Source organism: Myxocyprinus asiaticus, chromosome 14 (genome assembly GCF_019703515.2).
Source record: "Myxocyprinus asiaticus isolate MX2 ecotype Aquarium Trade chromosome 14, UBuf_Myxa_2, whole genome shotgun sequence".
Taxonomy (NCBI): Eukaryota; Metazoa; Chordata; class Actinopteri; order Cypriniformes; family Catostomidae; genus Myxocyprinus; species Myxocyprinus asiaticus.
Genome location: NC_059357.1, coordinates 21233385 through 21256977, shown reverse-complemented (window position 1 = coordinate 21256977; position 23593 = coordinate 21233385). Strand labels below are relative to the sequence as shown.

At 39.4% G+C, this 23593-nt stretch overlaps 2 protein-coding genes across 2 annotated transcripts in view; both read left to right on the top strand.

Annotated features, from left to right (window-relative positions):
* The window catches only part of map3k3 (mitogen-activated protein kinase kinase kinase 3), a 38387-nt gene extending 33039 nt beyond the window's left edge, over positions 1-5348 (top strand). Inside the window, exon 17 of the mRNA XM_051715989.1 lies at positions 2047-5348. Coding sequence (XP_051571949.1) covers positions 2047-2275 — 229 coding nt within the window. The 3' untranslated portion in view covers positions 2276-5348. The remainder of the gene's footprint in view (positions 1-2046) is intronic.
* A 9108-nt stretch (positions 5349-14456) lies between these two features.
* gfap (glial fibrillary acidic protein) lies at positions 14457-22203 on the top strand. Its single transcript, XM_051715995.1, has 9 exons — positions 14457-14965; positions 17312-17372; positions 17908-18003; positions 18208-18369; positions 18493-18618; positions 19913-20133; positions 20265-20308; positions 20441-20526; positions 20754-22203. The coding sequence occupies exons 1-9, from the start codon at positions 14469-14471 to the stop codon at positions 20793-20795; spliced, it is 1335 nt and encodes a 444-aa protein (XP_051571955.1). The 5' UTR covers positions 14457-14468; the 3' UTR covers positions 20796-22203.
* Positions 22204-23593: the final 1390 nt, after the last annotated feature.

Genomic DNA, 23593 nt, shown 5'->3' with positions numbered 1-23593 from the left:
CATTAAGTCCTGTGATTTTGGGTTTCTTTGGGACAGGAATGATGGTGGAGCATTTGAAGCAGCAGGGAACTTCACACTACTCCAGTGATCTGTTGAAGATCTCTGTGAAGATGGGGGCAGCTGATCAGCGAAACACGTGGGTGAAACACAATCTGGGCCCTGTGCTTTCCTTGATTTTTGTTTCCGGAAGGCACGGCACACCTCCTCTTCACAGATCTTAAGTGCATATTGAGTAGCAGGAGTACGAGGGGAGGAGAGGTGTTGATGTTTGTGTGAAGTGAAGGTCAGAGCGGGTGTTGGGTGTGAGACTGGGCCTTTCAAATCTACAGTAAAACACATTCAAGTCGTCAGCCAGTTTTTGGTTCTCTACAGTGTTGGGGGATGGTGTCTTGTAGTTAGTAATGTCTTTCAGGCCTCTCCACACTGATGCAAGGTCGTTAGCTGAAAACTTGTTTTTCAGCTTATCAGAATAGCTTATTTTAGCCACTCTGATTTCCTTATTCAGTGTGTTCCTGGCCTGGTTGTACAAGATTTTATCCCCACTTCTGTAATTATCCTCTTTGGCCTGACAAAGCTGCCAAAGAGTACAGAAGAGTTTTGCTGTAAACCATGGTTTGTCATTGTTGTATGTTAAATGAGTCCTAATAGGAATGCACATATCTTCACAGAAACTGATATATGATGTCACAGTATCTGTGAGCTCGTGCAGATTGGTGTCTGCAGCCTCAAATACACTCCAGTCAGTGCAGTCAAAGCAGCTTGTAGTTCCAGCTCTGATTCATTGGTCTATCTCACTACAGTCTTTACTACAAGTTTAGCTGATTTTAGTTTCTGCCTGTAGATCAGAAAATGTTGAACCAGACAATGATCAGAGAGTCCCAAAGCTGCTCTAGGGACAGAGCGATATGAATTCTTTAATGTTGTGTAGCAGTGATCCAGTGTATTTCTGTCTCTGGTGGGGCATGTAATGTGCTGTCTGTATTTTGGCAGTTCACGGGTGAGGTTGGCTTTGTTAAAATCGCCTAGAATAATAATAAGTGAGTCCGGGTGTTGTTGTTCCACGTCTGTGATCTGATCAGCCAGCTGTTGCAGCACTGCATTCCCGCACGTGTGTGGCGGGATATAAACACTCACCAGAATAAACGAGGAAAACTCCCGTGGCGAATAGAAAGGCTTGCAGTTGATAAAGAGTGCTTCCAAATTAGGACAGCTCTTTAACGTTGTTACATCTGTACACCAACTTTCATTGATGTAAAAGCATGTTCCACCTCCTCTCGTTTCCCCCTTAACTCCAAAATGCGATCCGCTCTGAGCGGCTGAAAGCCCTGCAGATGTGCTGTCCGGAATGGCTTCACTCAGCCAGGTTTCTGTGAAGCACAAGGCAGCAGAGTTTGAAAAGTCCTTATTTGTACGAGTGAGATGTAGTTCATCTATTTTGTTAGGGAGAGAGCGGAGATTCACTAGATGAATACTTAAACTACACAGCTGCGCCTCCGAATAAAATGTCCAGCAAAATGTCCGAATAGTCCAAAACCGGGAAAAGATTGTCTGGTATGTGCTGCTGAATGTTCAGCAGTTCGTCCCTGGTAAAACTGACTGGAAAAAATTAACTAAACGCAGAACAAACAAACAAAAACAATAAAAGAATTGGAGAGCTCCACACCGAGGCTGCCATCCACGGCGCCATCGTGGCGTAAAAAAAAAAGAATATAAAAAAAAGAGGTAAGTTAAGAACACGATTTTTTTTTTTTTTACATTCTATAAATCGATTAAAAAACTATCTGCCAATTAATCGGTTATCTGCCTTTTCCACCACCTTAGGTATTGGTATCGGCAAAAGCCACTATCAGTCCACTTCTAGTGAAGTTATTTCTGAGAAAGACTCTTAGCATTATTGTTTGCAGATGCCACTTGGTTTGATATTTTGCTATCTAATGCAATGAAATTCATGCATTTTTAACTTGAGTGTTCAAACTCAATAATGTTTACTGGAAAATTGAACAAAGACGTGTAATTTGTCTTAAATTGTATGTATTGTGTGAACAGGAGTCTCGGCTGCACTGTGGTGGAGATGTTGACAGAAAAGCCTCCGTGGGCTGAATTTGAGGCCATGGCAGCCATATTTAAGATCGCTACTCAGCCTACCAACCCCCAGCTTCCCTCTCACATATCTGAGCACACGCGAGACTTCCTCCGCAGCATCTTTGTGGAGGCCAAATACCGACCGAGCGCAGAGGAGCTGCTCAGACATCCATTCTCCCAGATCTTGTGCTGATGAGGCCCGCCATCCAGAAGAACCAGTTCCCCTGTTGAGAACATTTTAAGAGCTGTTCGAAGACTAAAGTCGTGATAAGCTCAGTACAGGATATCAAAGGCAATCTACACTTTCAGAGTATGTGAACCGACAGCAACCAATCAGCTGTTTGAGCAGGATGAGGTCACAAAACTGGTTTGTTCTACAACAGTTTGATGAGATATGAAGTCTCTGTAACAGCAGGGGGCGGTGCAGGATTCTTAAGTGCAGTAACACTTTTATTTCAGGAACAAATAGATTGACTGTGTCATTTAACAGGATGTGCAGATGCAACAAATACAATACTGTTTGAAATTGGACTTTAGGGTAACTGAGCCGCTTCAAACTTGACTCTTTGGAATTTAGAATTCCGTTCAGAATTTAATTCTAGCACACTACTTACTGAATACTGCACAGTATACACTGTATACTGCCTACTATTTCTTTTTAGTAGTCAGTGAAACTGTAGATAAGCTGTTTTACAAACTGTGTATGCTACACTGTTTGTCACATGACCTAATTATGTTGAATGTTTAATTCAACATGTGGCATGCAGTTATAATATTGGACAAAAAAAACAACAAAAAAAAAAAAACAGTTATTTTGCATCTTTAATCAAATTTTGTGCAAAAATGTCATTTAACAGCTGATAGTACTTTTTCAGGTAGGTTAATTTATCACATTGAAAGTGGAAAGTCAAGTCAGGAGCACTGCAGTATGGGATACAGTATTCCATTCAGTAAGTACTTTTATTAAAGCACAAAAGTAAGGATAGTAAGGTAGTATGCTATTTTGAACATGGCATCTGTTGTACAGTGCACATTGTGGCAAATTTAGTGGGTCATCTGGGTATTCAGTGCATACAGAAAATTAGCAAACTGTGCATAGAGTGCATTCTAGTATATACTGCAGCAAAAGTAAAAGTGGTAAGCTAGTATGCTATTCCGAACATGCCTTCATTACATTAACCATCAAATGTGCCTTCTAAAGCCAACAGAGTCAATTCCAATAACCCTTAAATGAGTGTGCAGACATCAAGTATGTCTCCTAATAATTAATGTTTCATACAGTCCACCCCAGATTTATAAGGTTTTACATCATATTTCCTCTTCCATACAGAAGTCACAGCACTTCTATGACTCCAGGCACTTAGTGTTAAAGGAAATGTTATAGTTGTGTCTTGGTTTGTTCCTGCCTTAATGAGTGTGCATGAAAGGTCCTGCACAAGTCAGCCTCACTTAAGGTATGAGGTTTGTATTTATGTGTCACTGGGCATCTTTGCTTCTGAAAAGGGTTAATCTGGTACATTTTGAAAACTGCCAGGCTTGCTCTGAGGTAAGTTGCTCTTCACAGAATTGCACTTCCTTGAATAATCATTAGTATTTTAGTCTGTGACAGAATATGGTCATTTTTGGCTTAACGTCAAAAAGTGTTATAATGATAAAGTTCTCAGACTTCAGAAAAAGTTTTGTACCATTATAGTGCCTTATATTGCACTGTGGCCTCCTCCTAGAGAGAGTGAACTAGTAAAGTACTTAAGATGCAGCTAATCTCACTAATAATATTCCCATGAGAAGATTCCCATGGTGAAATTTTAGATTGGGATTCTTGTAGGTATTTTGTTATCAAACGGATTATTTTGGGTGTGGTGAGTTATTGAGAACACGTTTGGATGTTTTCTATCAAACGTTTGAACAAACTATCGATATTAAGAAAGTGTTGTGCCTTAAACATCGTATGGCAGTATAATGTGCTCTTTTAAATCAGATGCACTTTTGTTAAATGAATGTTAAATTTACCAAATTTTTAATTTGTTACACAGAATGTGAAGCCTTGTTCACTTTTATTTATATCCCAATGTTCAGCCTTATATATATATGTATGTGTATGTGTGTGTGTGTGTGTGTGTGTGTGTGGAAATCTATTTTTATATAGTGACTCGAGCATTTGAAATTGAATTATGCTTTTAGGAACAGAAGATGAGTCACTGTTGGTAGAAACAAAAATAATTGTAAAAGCAGCTGGTTTTGCAGAGACTACAACATGATTTTTTTTACATGTGTTTATTTTTGGCTGTTTATGCTGTGCCTGACCTGTGCAAGTTATAATCCCTCTGTACTCTCTGCTTTTCCCCCAAGGAAATGTCAGCGAATTTGATGCAAATGGGGTTTTGGTGCAGATTGTAATGTTGTTGCTGTAAGTGACCAGTACCTTGAATCAAACTTTCTAAAATACTGTAAGTGCATTATTCTCAGACATACATGTACTCACTTGTTGCATCTTAGGATAGACTTGCACAGACGTTGCCTTTGTTAGGCTATTCGGTGTCAATATAGGAGGAATAAGAAAAGTGTAAAAGAAAGGTTCAATTTTTATGTTGAAGGGATAGTTCTCCCAAAAATGAAAATTCTTTCATCATTGGGTGAGTAAATGGACACAACTTTCATTTTTCTTTTTTCTTTTTTTTTTTTTTTTTTTTTGTGAATACATTATTATATAGAATGTGAGTACATGGGACTTTGCATTTGTGTGAACTGGGAAAAGTGTGTGAAAAGGCACTAAGTTTCTTTGGGAGTGCGTTAAGAGGTATTGCTTAAGCAAGATGGTAGGTCGATGCCGGGGGCAAATTTCCACTCAGTTTGACGACTTTGTTTAGCTCAGGGTTTGAGTGACAGGTGTCCATCACACGAGCACACCAACACTGACCACAGGACCGGTTGTCCTCTTTTTTTCCTTTCTTTTTTTTAATTATTATTTATATATATATATATATATATATATAAGTATTTTGGCCTCCTCAAAACAGTAACAAATGGATCGGGTGAGATCTCAAATAGCTGCTAGTTATTGTTAAGGCAGCTATGAATCAGTATTGTACCAAAGGTCCTGTCTCAGAGAAATGGCACAGTAAGCATAATTTCAAAGAACCCTGGGATAAGCAAATGAATATGAACCAATAGGTTAAATATACAATATATGATTATGGTTATGTATCTTGACATGAGACTTGCAGTGCAAAGTCCAGTGTATCAAATATTTTCAAATAAAATAATATGCACAAAAACCTTGTATTCGATTTGAAGTGTTCTTTAATTTTAATCTTGAATGTATGGTATCCAATTCAATATTCTCTACACAGTATGTTTTATACACTGATCAGCCACAACATTAAAACCACTGACAGGTTAAGTGAATAACATCGATTATCTTGTTACAATGGCACCTGTCAAGGGGTGGGATATATTAGGCAGCAAATGAACAGTCAGTTATTGAATTTCATGTGTTGGAAGCAGGAAAAATGAGCAAGCGTAAGGATCTGAGCGACTTTGACAAGGGCCAAATTGTGATGGCTAGATGACTGGGTCAGAGCATCTCCAAAATGGCAGGTCTTGTGGGGTGTTCCCGGTATCTAGTGGTTAGTACCTATCAAAAGTGGTCCAAGGAAAAACAACTGGTGAACCGGCGACAGGGTCATGAGCACCCAAGGCTCATTGATGCGCGTGGGGAGCGAAGGCTAGACTGTCTGGTCCGATCCCACAGAAGAACTACTGTAGCACAAATTGCTGAAAAACTTAATGCTGGCCATGATAGAAAGGTGTCAGAACACACAGTGCAATGCAGCTTGCTGCGTGTGGGGCTGCGTAGCCGCAGACCGGTTAGAGTGCCCATGCTGACCCCTGTCCACCGCCGAAAGCATCTACAATTGGCACGTGATGTCGGAACTGGACAATGGAGCAATGGAAAAAGGTGGCCTGGTCTGATGAATCACGTTTTCTTTTGGATCATGTGGACGGCTAGGTGCGTGTGCATCGTTTACATGGGGAAGAGATGGCAGCAGTATGCACTATGGGAAGAAGGCAGGCCGGCGGAGGCAGTGTGATGCTCTGGGCAATGTTCTGCTGGGAAGCCTTGGGCTTGGCATTCATGTGGATGTTACTTTGACACGTACCACCTACCTAAAGATTGTTGCAGACCACGTACACCCCTTCATGGCAACGGTATTCCCTGACGGCAGTGGCCTCTTTCCGCAGGATAATACACCCTGCCACACTGCTAAAATTGTTTAGGAATTGTTTGAGAAACATGACAAAGAATTCAAGGTGTTGACTTGGCCTCCAAATTCCGCAGATCTCAATCCGATTGAGCATCTGTGGGATGTGCTGGACCAACAAGTCCGATCCATGGAGGCCCCACCTCACACCTTACAGGACTTAAAGGATCTGCTGCTAATTTCTTGGTGCCAGACACCACAGGACACCTTCAGAGGTCTTGTGGAGTCCATGCCTCCACGGGTCAGAGCTGCTTTGGCAGCACGTGGGGGACCTACACGATATTAGGCAAGTGGTTTTAATGTTGTGGCTGATCGGTGTAGAATGACGCTATGTGTGTGTGATTGATTGTATGTTAGAGTCTGAGTGAGAGAGAAGAAAGATGTGTGTGTTTGTCCATGGTTCTGGCTAACAGTCTGTTTCTTAGCATCTGTCTCTGTCTATTTGGAGTCAGTCTAAACCATCCACAGTACTAATTGTCTTTCGCTGTGAATACACTCCATTGTGGCATCAAGGCAAGAAGTGAATTTATGACTTTTCATCCCCCTTTTCTCTCTCTGCAGTAAAATAGTGCACAAAGAGAACATTTCGTTCAGGAAGGAATGAGGCTTACATAATTTACTGATGTAAATTCTAAGAGGAATTTCTGTTTTTCACACATTTATTTATTGGGCACCTTCATGTTGTTGGACCAGTTGTGACCAAGAAGGAATGCAGTCTTGAATTTGTATATAAGCTGATGGAGCTGATGGGTATTTTTTAGTATTTTGACGCTGTAAGCAATGACACCATTGAAACATTCCAAATGTATTCTTTTTTTTATTGGCATGAGTTTATTTCCTCCTTTGTTGTTTCATAGTGCTGTATGTGCTCAACTATACAGTCACTCTGTACATTATTAAGAACACCTGTACACCTACTTTTTCATGCGATTGATCAGCCAATCACGTGGCAGCAGTGCAATGCATAAAATCATGCAGGTACAGGTCAGGAGTGTCCATTAATTTTCACATCAACAATCAGAATGGGGAAAAGGTTTGATCTCAGTGATTTCGACCGTGGCATGATTGATGGGTCCAGATGGGCTGGTTTGAGTATTTCTGTAAGTGCTGATCTCCTGGGATTTTCACACACAACAGTCTCTACAGTTTGCTCAGAATGGTGTCAAAAACGAAAAACATCCAGTGAGCGGCAGTTCTGCAGACAGAAACACCTTGTTGATAAGAGAGGTAAACGGGGAATGGCCAGACTGGTTTGAGCAGACAGAAAGTCTACAGTAACTCAGATAACCACTCTATACAATTGTAGTGAGCACAATAGCATCTCAGAATGCTCAACATGTCTAATCTTGAGGCGGATGAGCTAAAACAGCAGAAGACCACTTCGGGCACTTTATTAAGACCATAGTGTTCCTAATAAAGTGCTCAGTGAGTGTAATTGTATTTATCAATTTTAAGTTAATTATAATTTAATGTTAATATATGGCCATCTGTCAGATTCCTGTGGCTCTTGAGGTTTCATCTTATTGTGGTTACTCAACGACACAAAGTCCTGTAAGTGTATATTGAAATGTATTGAGGTAAACATTTGCACAACATTTCATTAAAATTAAAAAGTTGTCTGCCTCTAAAAGGTACACTTGGTGATTTTTGGCAAGGCTTGCATTGTTTCCTGGACTAACAAATACTCTTGTTGTGATAGACACTGAGCTTAAATTTGTATTCCACAGATTTCCCCCACACACAATATGATCCCCAATACCAAATACACACAGCCATATACAAGTGTGCCAGATAAAAGCAGTCTGACAGTCCAGTTGTGGCTTTTTCTTGGCTGATAATCAGTCAGTGGAAACACTATTAGAATTCTGCTGTTCTCTCCTGCCCCATTACACTTGAGACATGAATCAGCTTTTTGAGAGAGCGAGACGAAAAGGAGAGATTGAGTAACAGAACAAAATGTGAAAGATTTAAAAAGAGAACAACTGGAGGGAGAAATGGAGTAAAGACACTGCTATGAAAAAGCTTCTCATACAGGAACTGACTTTCCACTTTTAACTTTTCACCTCGCTTAAATGTTTTGTCTATGACAGACATTGCCCCAGTTACCGGGGCTTAGGCAACCACTGCACCTCTTTAGACATTTATTAGGAGGTCATAATGATGGTTCCTCCATGTAAATCCTAACACTAAACACACCAAACAACATCAGTTTACAGTGGAACCACTCTTTCTCTGAAAAAGAAAAAAATCAACAAAAACAAGTTTGTACGATAAAAGTCAAGGTCTTTTGTATGCTAGTCGCACTCTTTTGGAGGTTCAAACACCAACTTAGTTGATAATTTAGACAAGGAAGACAATACGTTTTATTTCAAATAATTTGGATTGTTTCCGGTTATAGGATTTTTTTTGTTTATGAAAACCATTTATTTTTAGTGTATGCTTTTGTTAATTTTTCGCTATTCTTGAAATAAAGTAACTAAATTGCATGTACTTAACATTTACTTCACATTGGCTGTTGATGTAATACTGCATATTGTTGTATAAAGTAAAGGACACTAATTACACTCTAACGAGAAGGAGGGTGGGGCCGGGGACACACAGCCAGCCCTGAATCTGGCTAATCAGCCAGGAGGGGGATAAAGACGAGCCGGAGGCACCAGTTCGAGAGAGAGAGACGCACGCGACCGTGTTGTGTGTTTTTGTGTGTCTTTATTGTTTTAAGTTCATTTATATCATTAAACTTTACATTGACTGTTCAGCCGGTTCCCGCCTCCTCCTTGCCCATCCCTTACCCCATTACATTGGTGCCGAAACCCAGGAGGGAGGAGAAATGCACTGTCGCGGAGTCCTCGCTGCTGCCGTCCGCCAGGAGAGCAGCCGCAGCCGTCTGCCTGGGGACAGAGGGATCACTGCCATCCGCCGGGGGAGGAGCAAGCTGGGGTCTGCCGTTGGGTACTGGGCGACAGCGTGTCCGGGAGCCGGCGAGCAAATTCTTCTCTCCTCCTCTCTCTCTCTCTCTCTCTCTCTGTGTGTGTCTCCGCTTGCCCTCGCCCTTTCCCTCTCCCCAGGCCTCCCCTCGTCTCTCCCTCAGGTTCTTAGGAGGTGGGGTGGACCACCAGCAGATGAAATGGCCGGAAGGGCAGCGTCTCCCCTCCAGAGGTGGGGGGGTTGCTAGTCAGTCTGGTAGTGCCACGGCCTGAATCGGGTGGGGGAGGTGTGTGTTGAGGAGGGCGTGGCCGTGCCGTGATGGTGCACGGCTGGCGCTGAATCAGCTGATCAGCGGGAGAGTGAGATAAACGGGAGCCGGAAGCACTAGTTTGAGAGAGAGAGAGAGAGTGAGAGAGAGAGCTGCGGCTGCGCTGCATGTGTGTCTGTATTTGTTTATGTTGTTTTAAGTTAATTTTTATCATTAAACCTTTACGTTGACTGTTTAGTCGTTTCCCGCCGCCTCCTTGCCCATCCTGAAACTGTTACATTGGTGCCGAATCCTGGCAGGGATGCACTGTCGTAGAGTCCTTGCCGCTGCCATCCACCAAAGGAGCAGCTGCGGCTATCTGCCTGGGGATGGAGGAGCCGCTGCTGGTGGAGGAGCGAGCTATCTTCCACCAGAGGGCGGAGGAACGGTTGAGGACCGGGTGTCCGTGGGCAACAGTTTTTCTCTCTCTCTCTCTCTCTCTCTCTCTCTCTCTCTCTCTCTCTCTCTGTCGCTCCACCTCGTTATTTCCCTCTCCCCTTTCCCTCCCCTCTCCCAGGGCTCCAGAAAGGTAAGGGAGACCTGCCGGCAGGCACGGCCGGAAGGGCAATGCCCCCCCTCCAAGAAGGGGGAGTGCGGCATGCCGGGGGTTTCCCCGACCTGAGTCGGGCGATGGAGGAGTGTGATGAGGAAGAGGGCGGGGCCGGGCTGTGAGGACACACGGCCGGCCCTGAATCAGGCTAATCAGCTGGGAGGGGGAAGACGAGCCGGAGGCACCAGTTCGGGAGAGAGAGAGAGAGACGTATGCATTGTGTGTGTCTGTGTGTCTTTTATGTTTTATGTTGTTTTATGTTCATTTATATCATTAAACTTTATGTTGACTGTTCAGCAGGTTCCCGCCTCCTTGCCCATCCCTTACCCCGTTACATACACAAATTATTTTCTTTTTTTTTTTTCAAAAATGAGTTCAGTCCTGTGATGTGTGGGTTTGCCTCAGCTATAAACCTTATTCACAGTAGTGCCATCTTTGATTTTTGATGGGAATTAAAACGAGGCTGTAAGGCAGGGATGGGCAGCTTTCAAGGTGGCGAGGACCAACATTTTTTCTCCTTTCTACCAAGGGGCCGGATTACAAATCCACACTCTAACAATGTGGGCAGGGACTAAAAACAAAATGCGAAACAAAATGCTTCTCATTATGGTTTGTTCTGAGCAAAAACAGTATTTTTTCGTTCCGGTTCAGAAGTTCCGTAGCCTCCTTTCCAAAAGGTTACCAGTTAGAACAAAATAAAAGAACAGTTAATAACATTCTTTTAAAAATAACAACTCTCTGCTAAGGTGTGGGTGATATATCAGTTGCAGTGTTGCCAGATCTCGCAACAGAAACATGCAACATGGTCTGGAAAAACAAGCCCAAAATAAGCCACTTGCCTCACCAAAATAAGTGAAAATATGCAATTCATTTTTTTCCTGTGTGGTGGATTAATCAGCATAAAAATCATAACAATTAATTAACAGTTAAGTATACTTTTATTTGCAGATCTGCTTCTGAGTCAAAACCCGGCAGCATCAAATCTGTATGAATGCATCATATCTAACAATAATTCAGTGAAGACATGGAAACAACTGAGAAATTTACTTTTTACCTCTAATACTGTTTTCATTGCATCTGGCATTAATCATTCGTACAGTATATGTAGTAATTATACATAGTTGTTAAAAAGGTCTTTATTCACAGAATGCGACATCCACAACGGGCAGTTAGGCAAAGAAATGTGTTATGCAGCAGTTTCCTTCAGGATCAAAGCACGGTTAATTTTTTATTAAACATTTTTTTTCATTAAACTTTTGTTTTCATTTAAAAATTATCGGAACAAAATTAGCTGGTTATAGTCAATTACCAGCATTTAAAAATAAAGTTTTCCCACCGGAACAATTGAAAAACACTTTGTTCCAGTTTTCGGTTACATTCTGCTAAAAATTGAGTTCGTTTTCATTTCTTGAACCATTTTTAGTCCCTGATCTATGCATGACTAATGAAATGTGCTTTTAAAGATTTTGTTACTTATATTAACCTTTTTTATTTAACAATATTTATAAAAACTAATATAATTATTTTGTAACTTGCATTTTTACTAAAACATGCAGTTCACACGTAGAAATTCATGTTCAATTGACAAGCAATATGCTTCAAACTTACATTTTCAAGAAAATTAATCTAATTCGCATTGTCTACATTTGCAACACACAAACGAACAGACAATGTTTTCAACCACCTCATAAAACAGCTTATAGGTATTATATAAAATCTAAACAGTATCACCAAAATCCAAATATTATCATAAATAACAATACTGGATACAAGAACATAACATTTCAGTACATTAATACAAAACACATTTTTTTTCCCCCAATGTTTCGATAGCAGAACAATGCAAAACACTTAAAAAACTGTACAACCCACTGAAGAGACATATATCCCTCACAGCCTCGTTGTCATTCCTGTAAAAATGAGACTGCTAGGAATATGGTCTATGCTCAGACTCATAGAAAACAGAGTGTGAAAATTGCAGTAAGTGCCAAATCCACCCTAAAATTTAATTGAAGGCATGTGTATTGTTGACATGCAACTGTAAAAAATTATTTTGCCTTTTAGCCATCATCATAACTTAAAATGAAGAGTTAGAATAACTGCTTTGGATTGATCTCGTTGCGATAAATCGATTCTTTTTTTGTTGTTGTTGGTTGAACGTGATAAGTTATTGAACTTTTCATCTCAAAACCTATTAAGCTGAAATAAAAAAATATTAAAGTTAAGAGAACTACACACATCACGCACACATTCGGATTACCAGCGTGCACTGCAGCATGAATAAATTATGCAAATTGAACTGTTACTGTCCTGCTTTTATTTATGCTGTTGGTGGTTGTTTTTGTTGTCACATTCAGTTATTTGTCATGTAGTAATAATTCTTTTTACTTGATTTCTTTGATGATTGTCACCATCATTGTGATTTGTGTGTAATGTGTTGAGACCTACAGTATGTGTGTCTCTTTGACATGTCTCCTGAAGTCTGAATATGTTAGAGGGATCAGCTGTTGGTCTCTGATCATCAACTGGCCAGTAACCATTAAATGGCAGTTCATTTTACCTCTGACAGAGGGATAGCTCTAGCTACTTCTATGGTTATCAATAATATTAAATGATAATATAAGTAATTGAACTTCTATATTCAGTTTTAATTAAATTAGAATGAAGTTGATTAAACTGAGAAAGTCAAGTTTACTTAAAAAGACATTAAGCTCATTTAACAAGTTATATTGATTTAAGTCAACTTTATGTTCTGTTTAAATTTCCTCAGTTGACACAACTTAAAATTTTAAGGCAGCGCAAGCACTGAAAGTTCTGACCACCATTCACTTGAATTGTATGGACCTACAAAGCTGAAATATTCTTCTAAAAATCATTGTTTGCATTCTGCAGAAGAAAGAAAGTCATACACATCTGGGATAGCATGAGGGTGAATCAGTTATGAGAGAAATTTCATGTTTGGGTGAACTATCCCATTAAAGGAAATGTCTCTGCAATGAATTACAATTTTAAACATGGTCAATCAAATATTATTTGGATGGCATGCTAATTACATATGAATCACACTCCTCCATCAGAAAGCTCAAAGTCAGAAGTATTTCAAAGCACTCAGAAAAGGGACCTGTCAGGTGAGGTGACTGGGCTTTGTGCCACATACCTTTTTCCTGGGGCAACATTGCACAGAACTATGTGTCTGACATTTCACCATTTCATCAATTGCTTTATTTTAATTAAAATGGTGTGTTTTCAGATTAACTTTAGTTGTGCTCTTTAAACATTTTAACCTTCTCAACCCCTTTCCTAAACAACTAACAACCACACATTCCCAGCACTCTCACCAAACCTGATTATCCATCCATAACAAACATGCAGTCTGCTGGTCATTAGTGGTGGCTTTTGGTTAGCTGATCCCCAGTAAATCTGATGGTGAGTGTGTTGTTTCCTGTCTGGCTGTGGCGTTTCTCTCTGACCTGATATACTACACTCCCCTAACATTTGTGTCCTCTTTTCCTTGCACCCGAGAAATAAATAAATAATGCAAATAAAGCAGAGTGTTTTGAGTCTGAGAAAGAGTCTATTTATCTTTTGACCAGACATTCCTGAAAATGTCTGTATAATCTGCTATTGTTGCTCATAAAACTTAACTATTATCCAGAGTGAGTTGTGTAAGCATGCTGTTTACAGTTAAATGAGTCAAACCTTCTGGTTACTTGAATTTTCTGGTAAACCCAAATGAATCAGTGGTGCTGAAAGGACTGTGTGTGATGTTCCCAGATCAGCACAAAAGAGAGATGTACTGTAGATCTAGACTCTTTTTATAATCACACAATTACGTAATCGCCCCAGTGTTCCGTGACATCATTAAAGTCCCTCTTAGATTGGCAATAAAACAGACAGACAAGGAGAGGAACTCCAAATTAACTCTGAAGAGGGACTAAAAGCACAACTTTTTATGGGGTTAGACAGAATTAAACTGATATTCAAATATCAGCACCACTCACACAGACCCTGTCTCTTTCTCTGCTAGTGTGAATCTGTTCCAACAGTGGCATGAATAGGATTTTTTCTGAGTACCTAAACACACACACACACACACACACACACACACACACACGACACATGGTGCGCCCCCCCCCCCCACACACACCAGAGACACAATCAAAGTAGAGTGAAAAGAGCCAATCAAAAGACTCGGTGGACAAGCACAAACAATTCCGGGCTCACACACACTGGCCTTTGCCCTCCCCATTGGACCCCTTTCTCTCATACTTTCCCCCTAACTCCCACCTTCTCTATAAAAGCCCAGCGTTCACCATAGCTCAATCCCATTTCCCTTGGCATGGAGACCCAGCGTGCTTTCTCATACTACCGAAAGCGTTTCGGTACCCCTGGCAGCTCCCCATCTGTGGGAGTCACCAGCCGTCTCAGCACGGGCCGAATGTCTCTCCACAGTAGCCCGCGCCACCTTACTTCCAGCCCGGTCACCCTTTCCACATCTCGCTTGTCCCTGGGTGGGGAGCGTCTGGACTTCCCAGCGGACTCCTTGCTGAAGGCCCAGTACCGCGAGAATCGCACCAATGAGAAGGTGGAGATGATGGGGCTGAATGACCGCTTCGCCAGCTACATTGAGAAAGTGCGCTTCCTGGAGCAGCAGAATAAGATGCTGGTGGCAGAACTGAACCAGCTGAGGGGGAAGGAGCCCAGTCGCTTGGGCGACATCTACCAGGAGGAGCTGAGGGAGCTGCGCAGGCAGGTGGATGGCCTCAATGCTGGAAAAGCCCGAATGGAGATAGAAAGAGACAACTTGGCCTCAGACTTGGTCACTCTTAAACAGAGGTAAGACAAAAATAGTTTTTCAACAAATAGGAAGAAATCACAAAAGAAGATAATGAGAAAGAAAAAAATGGTTGGGATCATGCTTTATTAAGCAGATTTCAAAATGTATTTTATAATAGACAGTTCTGACTCTAAATTCTGATTGGATGAGCTACCTTCGAAGCCCTTGTAAAATGACTGTGAACACACATCTGTGACTGCACATTCTATATGAATGCTCCAATTGAATTAAATGGATTGAAATTACTTTATTGCATTATTGTAGACCGCAGAGTTTCTAGAACCTGGAGCAGAATTCCACACCCGGTTTGGCGTTGGTGTTTATATTGTGAAAATTACCATCTGATGGCTCACAATTCCATTTTTTACACATATTAATGCACATAAAAACCATTGTTTTGAGTTGAAGTTATTTTATTAGCTTACTTGTAGAGATTGCACAGCGAGAAGTAAGAAATATGACTCGCAATACCCGGATGACTGACGAAATATAATTTTATCCCTGGATGTGCAGAAATGGAATAATGGATGGAACTGGATAGCACAACTGACCAATCAGAATAGAATATGCCAGAGAGCCATTTAATAATGATCTATATTACTTGCTGTAAGAACGGTTTATTTCAGACTTTTATTATTAATACATGAAAAAAACAAATATGATTATTTTTGCTGTTGTTTTATGAAATTAATAAGACACTTGTTACACTGGTTTTAGCACTGGTAAGGTTGTTTTAGGCACTTCCATTTAATAAATGTTATTCTTCAATATAACTTCAACAATGTAACAAAAATGTAAATGGTGAGGTACCTGAGAAGTGTTGATTTACTAGTTAAATAAAAACAGTTTAAAAGGCTTACATTGTTCACATTTAACTTGTCAAAGTAACTGAAGTATTTCAGTGCCTGGCTAAGATCAACAGACATCAACAACAACATCACAATAAAGGTCAATAGCCATGTCAAAGAAACTCAATAAATTTAAATGGTCCTTATACAAATGTATAGTTAGTTGCCATGTAAGAAAAGAACAGCTGTGTTAAGAACCAACATTTCTGCATTTTTTTCAACAACACTACTATACTGCCAATGTAAAATACGATGTAAATTTATTGTGCCAGAAAGCGGTGTTCATCAGAGGCTCCTCATTTCTCTCTTTCACAGTCTTTCTCTCTCATTGAATTGCATACTGGCTTTCTTTTCAAACTAAAGCCTGATCCACAGAATGGTATGGGGGCAGGGAGGGGCACAATACCTCAGCTTCCACAATGACTGCACACACCCCCCATGCAGATCCTCCTGTTATAGCTAAGGTCTGAGAAAGAATTCTTCCACATTTTTAACTATATGTCAAACCCTCAAAGACCTTTTACTCACTGTAACAAGCATCTTTCCCATACCAGTGAGCTTTAGATAATTAAGTGAACTAATTTGATTTGAAAATTGAATCTTAATTAAGATCTAAATAAAACAGGAGAATGTGGTGTTGATATGTTTTTTTGAGTTTTTATGTAATCAATCTAACTAATATTTAACGAGGTATAAATGAGCCAAAAAATAAAAAATAGTAACATCTATGCAAAACACTCATTTAAGTCAATAGAGAGGAAGTTTTCTACATATAACAAGGTTCTAACAAGATCTACTGATTTTTTTTTTTTTTTTTTTTTTTACAATTCCTGACCAATAGTGACCACAGTCAGTAAGCATAGGCAATTTTGCATTTAAACAACATTGTGCTTTTGGATTGTAGATTGAAAGAGTGCTTATTTCTGATACTGTTTGGAAAGGGTTGTTCATATTTATGCTCAAACAAGCAGTTTTTTTTTTTTATGTTGGACTGCTTATGTCAGGTGTAACTACTCATTTTAGAATTCCTCCATCTTATGAAAGGGTGTGTGAATACTCCACCCCGTGTGAAAGATAGGTAGCTGTAGTGTGTGTGAAAAGTTAATGAAGCATGAGTGATCCATTGAACTCTGTCCAGCCCCCTGCTGCAGCTCTCACCACACACTGATATATTTGCTCCAACTCGGATATTAAACTATTATAATTAATCACATAACTATTCATGATACAGTTTGAGGGCTGGAGAAATGATCTTCATGATAACAAAGAGCAGATATTTTGTTGTTATGGGATGCTATTGGTCACAATTGTAACAAAGAGAGACATTTCCCCTCCTGAATTCAGATCATTGGTAACCAATATGAGTTTTTCAATGGCTAGTTCTTAAATTGGTTCCCCCCAAATCTGAATGTCACAGCCTTGCTGTTTGTTGTTTGATGTAGGTTGAGAAGAAAATCCCCTTTAGTAATGGTAACTTTTTTCTTATCACTCTTCCAGACTTCAAGATGAGACTGCCCTACGGCAAGAGGCAGAAAATAACATCAACACCTTCAGACAAGTAAAGAACACTCCATTTCTACTTTGTTCATATGTATAATGAATATACCATGCATGCAATACATGCACATTTTTGAGGGGGCACCACTGCAGACCTGGCACAATTAATGCCCCAGCTAAGATAAGACATGATAAAAAAAAAGTATAAGGTTCCTATATAAGATCACCATTCATTTTCATTGTATGGAAAACAGTACATAATAATTAGATAATAATAAAAATTAGGGTGGGTAGATGATGACAGACTTTTAAGTTTGATCTGTAGAAAGTGCTAGATTGGACTGTCACCGATATTAAGACAAACACTAGTTGTTCTTCTTCTTCTTCTTTTGGCTGCTCCTGTTAGGGGTCGCCACAGCAGACCATCCGTGATCTGCATATTTAGACAAACACTATTTACCTGCAATAATTGTGCAACTTAATTATTAAATATAACATTTTTTAAAGATGCTCTCAAAATCTAAGGAGCATGTGCAGAGACATGGGGGTTCTGAGTTATACTGTGTATTGCTCATAAGTTTAACTTTTGATTGTAGGATGTGGATGAAGCAGCTCTAAACCGCATGCAGCTGGAAAGGAAGATCGATGCTCTGCAGGATGACATCAATTTCTTGAAGAAGGTCCATGAGGAGGTATATTATCGCTCCCCATCTCCTCACAACCTCCATCTGTTCACTTCATCCATGTCACTTTTAATTTTACTCCAAGACTCTCTCACATACACACTCCATTGTCTTTAACAAACCATACAGTATATTCACCTATAAACTGATTTCAGCCCTTCATTCATCTCTCTTTCTCTCTCTCTCTCTCTCGCTTTGCTTTTTTCTGTGTAGGAGATGAGGGAGCTGCACGAGCAGCTGATGGCCCAACAGGTTCATGTGGATCTGGATGTGTCTAAGCCAGACTTAACTGCTGCATTGAGGGACATAAGAGCTCAATTTGAGACCATGGCCACCTCTAATATGCAGGAGACTGAGGAGTGGTATCGCTCAAAGGTTACAGAAACACAAACTGAACTTCTCCTGAACGCATTTTCTCTATTAGAAGATGGTACATAATTTTATTTCTGTACAAAAGCATGTTGACTTTTGCAGTCCAAATGCATTTTTCCCTCCTAGTTTGCTGATCTGACTGATGCAGCCAGTCGGAATACAGAGGCTTTGAGACAAGCAAAGCAGGAGGCCAATGATTATCGTCGACAGATTCAGGGCCTGACCTGTGACTTGGAATCTCTTCGTGGGACTGTAAGTATTTAATTTCACATCTCACCTTGGTTCAGAACAATTAGATTTGTATTTCAGAAATGAAGTAAAAGGACAGTTTAAAAGTTTGAGTAAGGTTTAAGCTTTGGTTCAGTGTAAATCAAAGCATTAGAGCCGCTTTGCAATTTGTCAATTGAACACTGAACATTCTTTCAATTTAACTCAGTGGGAGATTTTCGGATTTTAATTTGAAATATATTAAAATATCTTAAAAAGTTTTTGAAATAATCGAAATGATTCTGAACCAGGGGACTGGGGCCCGCTAGGAGTCCTCAACAAAATTCCAAGGGGGCTTTCAAGATCATTTAAAATTATTTTAAATATATTGTATAAATAAGAATATTGAATAATTTAACTTAAAGGAATATTCCGGGTTCCTACAAGTTAAGCTCAATCGACAGCATTTGTGATTAAGTTAGACTCGCTTTTAAAAAAAAAGCAAAAATGAAGGTTACTGTGAGGCACTTACAATGGAAGTGAATGAGACCAATTTTTGGAGGGATTAAAGAAATAAATGTGAAGCTTCTAATTTTATAAAAGCACTTACATTAATTCTTCTGATAAAACTTGTGGATTATTTGAGCTATAAAGTTGTTTAATTCGTCATTTTTACAGTCGTTGGGTTTGTTGACATTACATCGTCATAGCCATGAAGTTGCAAAATTGGTTTTAACTTTACACAGAAAAGGTTAATAAGCAATTTTATCACACTTAAATCATGTTAACTTGTTAACTTGTCTAAATAAACTTTTGTGGTTATCAACATTATGCCACAAATGCTGTTAATTGAGCTTAACTTGTATTGAACCCAGAATATTCCATTTATTAAAATGCTAAAAATAAATATTTTAGCAATACAACATTACATTTTATTTCTTATTTTAATTCAACAACTCCTTTCAACAACTGTGGTTTTTACTGTAGAACATACAGTTCTTGAAACTTCTGGAATCACACAATCTTAATTTGTCATTTTAATCTATTGACACTCCAAGTTCTGTTCTGTTTTTAAAAAATGTTGAAAACAAGCAATTTTGTCATCATTATAGCAAAAGTGCCAGAGGAAATATCTAGCCTACATCGGGGGCCTTTGAATATTGTCTTGGACAATGGGGGGCCTCGGAGTCAAAAAGGCTGAGAACCAGTGATCTAAATAATCTGTAATAGTCTTACCCATCCTCAACATTACTGTAGACTACATGACAGAAAAGCCATCATGGATAAAATCCTCACTCCTGTCAATACAATTCCTTTTTTGTTGTTGTTGTTTTTAAAGAACGAGTCCCTGGAGCGTCAAATGCGAGAGATGGAGGAACGTTTTGCCCTAGAGACGGCTGGTTACCAGGATACTATAGCTCGTCTGGAGGATGAGATTCAGATGCTGAAGGAGGAGATGGCCAGACACTTGCAGGAGTACCAGGACCTGCTAAATGTCAAACTGGCCCTGGACATAGAAATCGCCACCTACAGGAAGCTGCTTGAAGGAGAGGAAAGCAGGTAAGAAGAGGAGAGGGGTGAAATGGCATACCAAACCTCCCCCCAAAATAACCAAAAAACATTTCATGTTCTAATTCAAATACCTCATAATGCAATTGTCATAATGAAATAAATGCACTTCCACCTTTCAGAATCACAGTTCCGGTGCAGAACTTCACTAACTTACAGTTTAGAGGTGAGTAAATATTCATTACCCATGTTTTCTTCATCTTTGTTGATTCATTACATTTCTCAATTTCAACAGCTGTAGCCTATCCCTTCTAACTTCAGATTTCTTTGTGTTTGTTTTTGTGTGTTGTTTCATTAGAGACCAGCATGGACTCTAAGCTGACACCAGAGGCACATGTGAAGAGGAGCATAGTCGTGCGAACTGTTGAGACTCGGGATGGGGAGGTAAACACTAAATATCAAACTCGATAAGTAATTGAATAGATTTGAACAACTGCTGCACATGAATGCACCTCTGATACTCGATGGCAGCCTTTTTCTTTTCCAATAATTACATCTCTCAAAAGAGAATAACAAGACTTTATGAATTGCATGGCAGAATTATACATTTTATTAATTGTGTTGTGTTTCTGTTTCAGCAAAAACTAACCAATATAATATCTCTTTCAAAGATAATTAAAGAGTCAACTACGGAGAGGAAGGATTTGCCGTAATCAGTCTCAAGAACGGGATTGGCTGCAGCTGAAGGGCACAGATTCATGGCTCAGACTTACTTCCCCCTCACTAATACTTCCTGGATGTTGTGACCAAAACTCATCACTTTCACATGTCTGAGTCCTTTTCAAACTTCCTTGCTTCCTGGTGCTCTGTCATCTGCTTAAGAACAACCGTTTAATTATACTGAGAAATTAGGGCGACTATACTGCCCTCTATAGGCAAAACACAGTAACTACAGCAACACTGAACTGGGGAAAAATGGCTTCAAAGTTATGTGGTTTTAGTGTGGATTTTGTAGCTACTGCAATTTACACACTGATTTTTCTGGGCATAATTGAGCCAAACCTGTCTGTCACAGGATAGACCATAGTCCAATTTCAGTCATACTTCAGTTATGATAAAATGTGTAGTTACTGTGATTTGCTTTTGCCCAATGGGATAGCATGAGCAGAAAAACAGAGGGATTTTTACTGTTTGTATCACTCACTTTTGCTTTATTCTCTCTCTCTTTATCTCTCTCAGTGTTGTGGAAAGAGTCTTAGTGTGAGACTAGACTAGTTTATCTCTGGCTGTGCCATTAAAAGTCATGGTTGGATGGATGGAAGTAGTTCTGGTCTGAACAAGTAGTAGTGGAGGGTGGGTGGCATAGTTGAGCAATAGCTTTTGTCAAGCACAAATTTAGAGAATACATTCAGAATTGTAATGTAGTCTTTAAGGATTATGTAATCTATGAAGAAGAGCTGGATTTGGAAATGGTAGTTTTAAATGATCAGTGTTGAAGTAAGGCAGAAAGGAACTGATAAAGCAGGATTTTAAGGGGATGGATTTGTCAGTGGTGCTATTTGAAACTTTTATCCCACTTTTATGATAGCGCCCCTCATAATGAAATCACGTCATTCTAAAACAGTGGCTAATTAATCTCTTTGGGCCAAGGTTAAAGATGCTTTTAAAATCCAGTGAAGCACTTGATTGAAAGCTGTTGAACTCTAATTTAACATATGGTAAATTCTAATCAACTGATGATAGTGTCTTACTATCAGGGCTGTAGCAATGTAATCTGGGCCCTGTTCCTATTAAAAAATACAGTTTAGAATTTGTTGTGGGGTCCCCTGGACCTTTGGGTCCCTAGAATCATTACCACCTTTCACCCCACTAGCTACAGCCCTGCTTACTATTCTCCTTCTCTTACTGAACCCATGTTTACATACACATCTACTCACATAGTGTTACCCATCATGTTACAATTTTTTGCCTTTTTGACTTATTGTGAAAAAATACTGTTAACTAACATTGATCTTTTCAATCAAAGAGGGCTCATTTTAACACTACTCTTGCCTATTGAATTTAGGATGTCACTTCATTGTTGCAGTTAATATTAATAATAATAAAAAATACTTTTCATTTGGTAGTCTCTGATCTGTCTATATACCTGTTTGTAAGGACTGCTCAACACATCCACGGTTTTCATAATATCTGATGTATTCTGACTGTCTTGGCGAGTTGTCTCTTAATGTCTAATAAGTGAACATAATGGGAACTGACAGTGAATATTCAGTCACATGTGATGTCCCTACTAATATCAGACAAGCGCTCAACATGTCAAGGGGCAGAAAGCTTGAGTGATGGGTGTGTGTGTAGGGGCATTGACACGGTACAGATCCTATGCTTGGTTAGAAAGCATTGCATGGATTGTCTTTGTATTGCTCTGCCAGGGTATGTTGATAGTCCATCATGCAAGAATGAAATTTCTCACCTACTGTTACATAACTAAGCAAAGCCACATACACATACATTCTGGGTCTACAAAGGCAGTATAAATCAATAAAACTAAGAATGAGCCAATATCTAAAAAATAACTATGTGGTCGAGATATATTTATAATATATTTATAAATGCAGCACACTGAGTTCTTTGGGGTCATATGATTATTAATGAAATTAAATTAAGGCAAAGAGATTAAAATGCAGTCAAGGTGAATGCATTTTGCCGGTGCAATCTGTACAAAAGTTCTAAAAAAACTGACAGATATTTGCTAGTCAAGGCACCATTTCAAGAACCTACACACAATGTTCAGAAATATTGTACAGATCAACTTTTAATAAGTAAAAAAAAAAAAATAAAAAAAAATAAAAAAAATTAAAAAAAAAAAAAGAAAATCCCTGGCACAATCTGGGAACATTTTTTATTTTTGTTTTGCCAGCTGGGTAGACTTCATCTAAAAAGACTTTGCCAACAAATGACTGATGTCCATACCCATGAAATGAAATGTCACAGCAGACCATCAAACTTTAAGGTCACTGCAACAGTCTCACAGTGTGGGGGCTTTGAGTTGACAGAACTTGGCTTGAGTTGACAGAATCCAGTTTAAAAAAATGGGAGCATATTGAATAAGTGAGTCATTTGGAACGTGGCAACTGTTACAAGGGCAACTGAGCAGGCTGGTCTCACTGTGAATTTGGAGACAGGAGGTCGAAAGTTCTTTAGCTGAAATCGGTCTGTGCTTAAAGGAATAGTTCACCCAAAAATGAAAATTCTCTCTTTATTCACTTACACTGCGTTAAGTATTCCTTTAATGAAATTTGAAACACTGCCAAAAGCGAGCTGTAAATAATGTAATACAGTCAATAGGAATATATATTTTACTAGCCCTATGCCCAAACCCCAACCCTAAACCTAACCGTCAACGTAGTAAAATTTTAATTTTAGAGGGAAAATGGAATCGTGCTCTCCATTGTTTATGCTGAACGTGATTAATTCCTGGTTTTCATGTGACCATAACTCGTGTCTTTTAGGG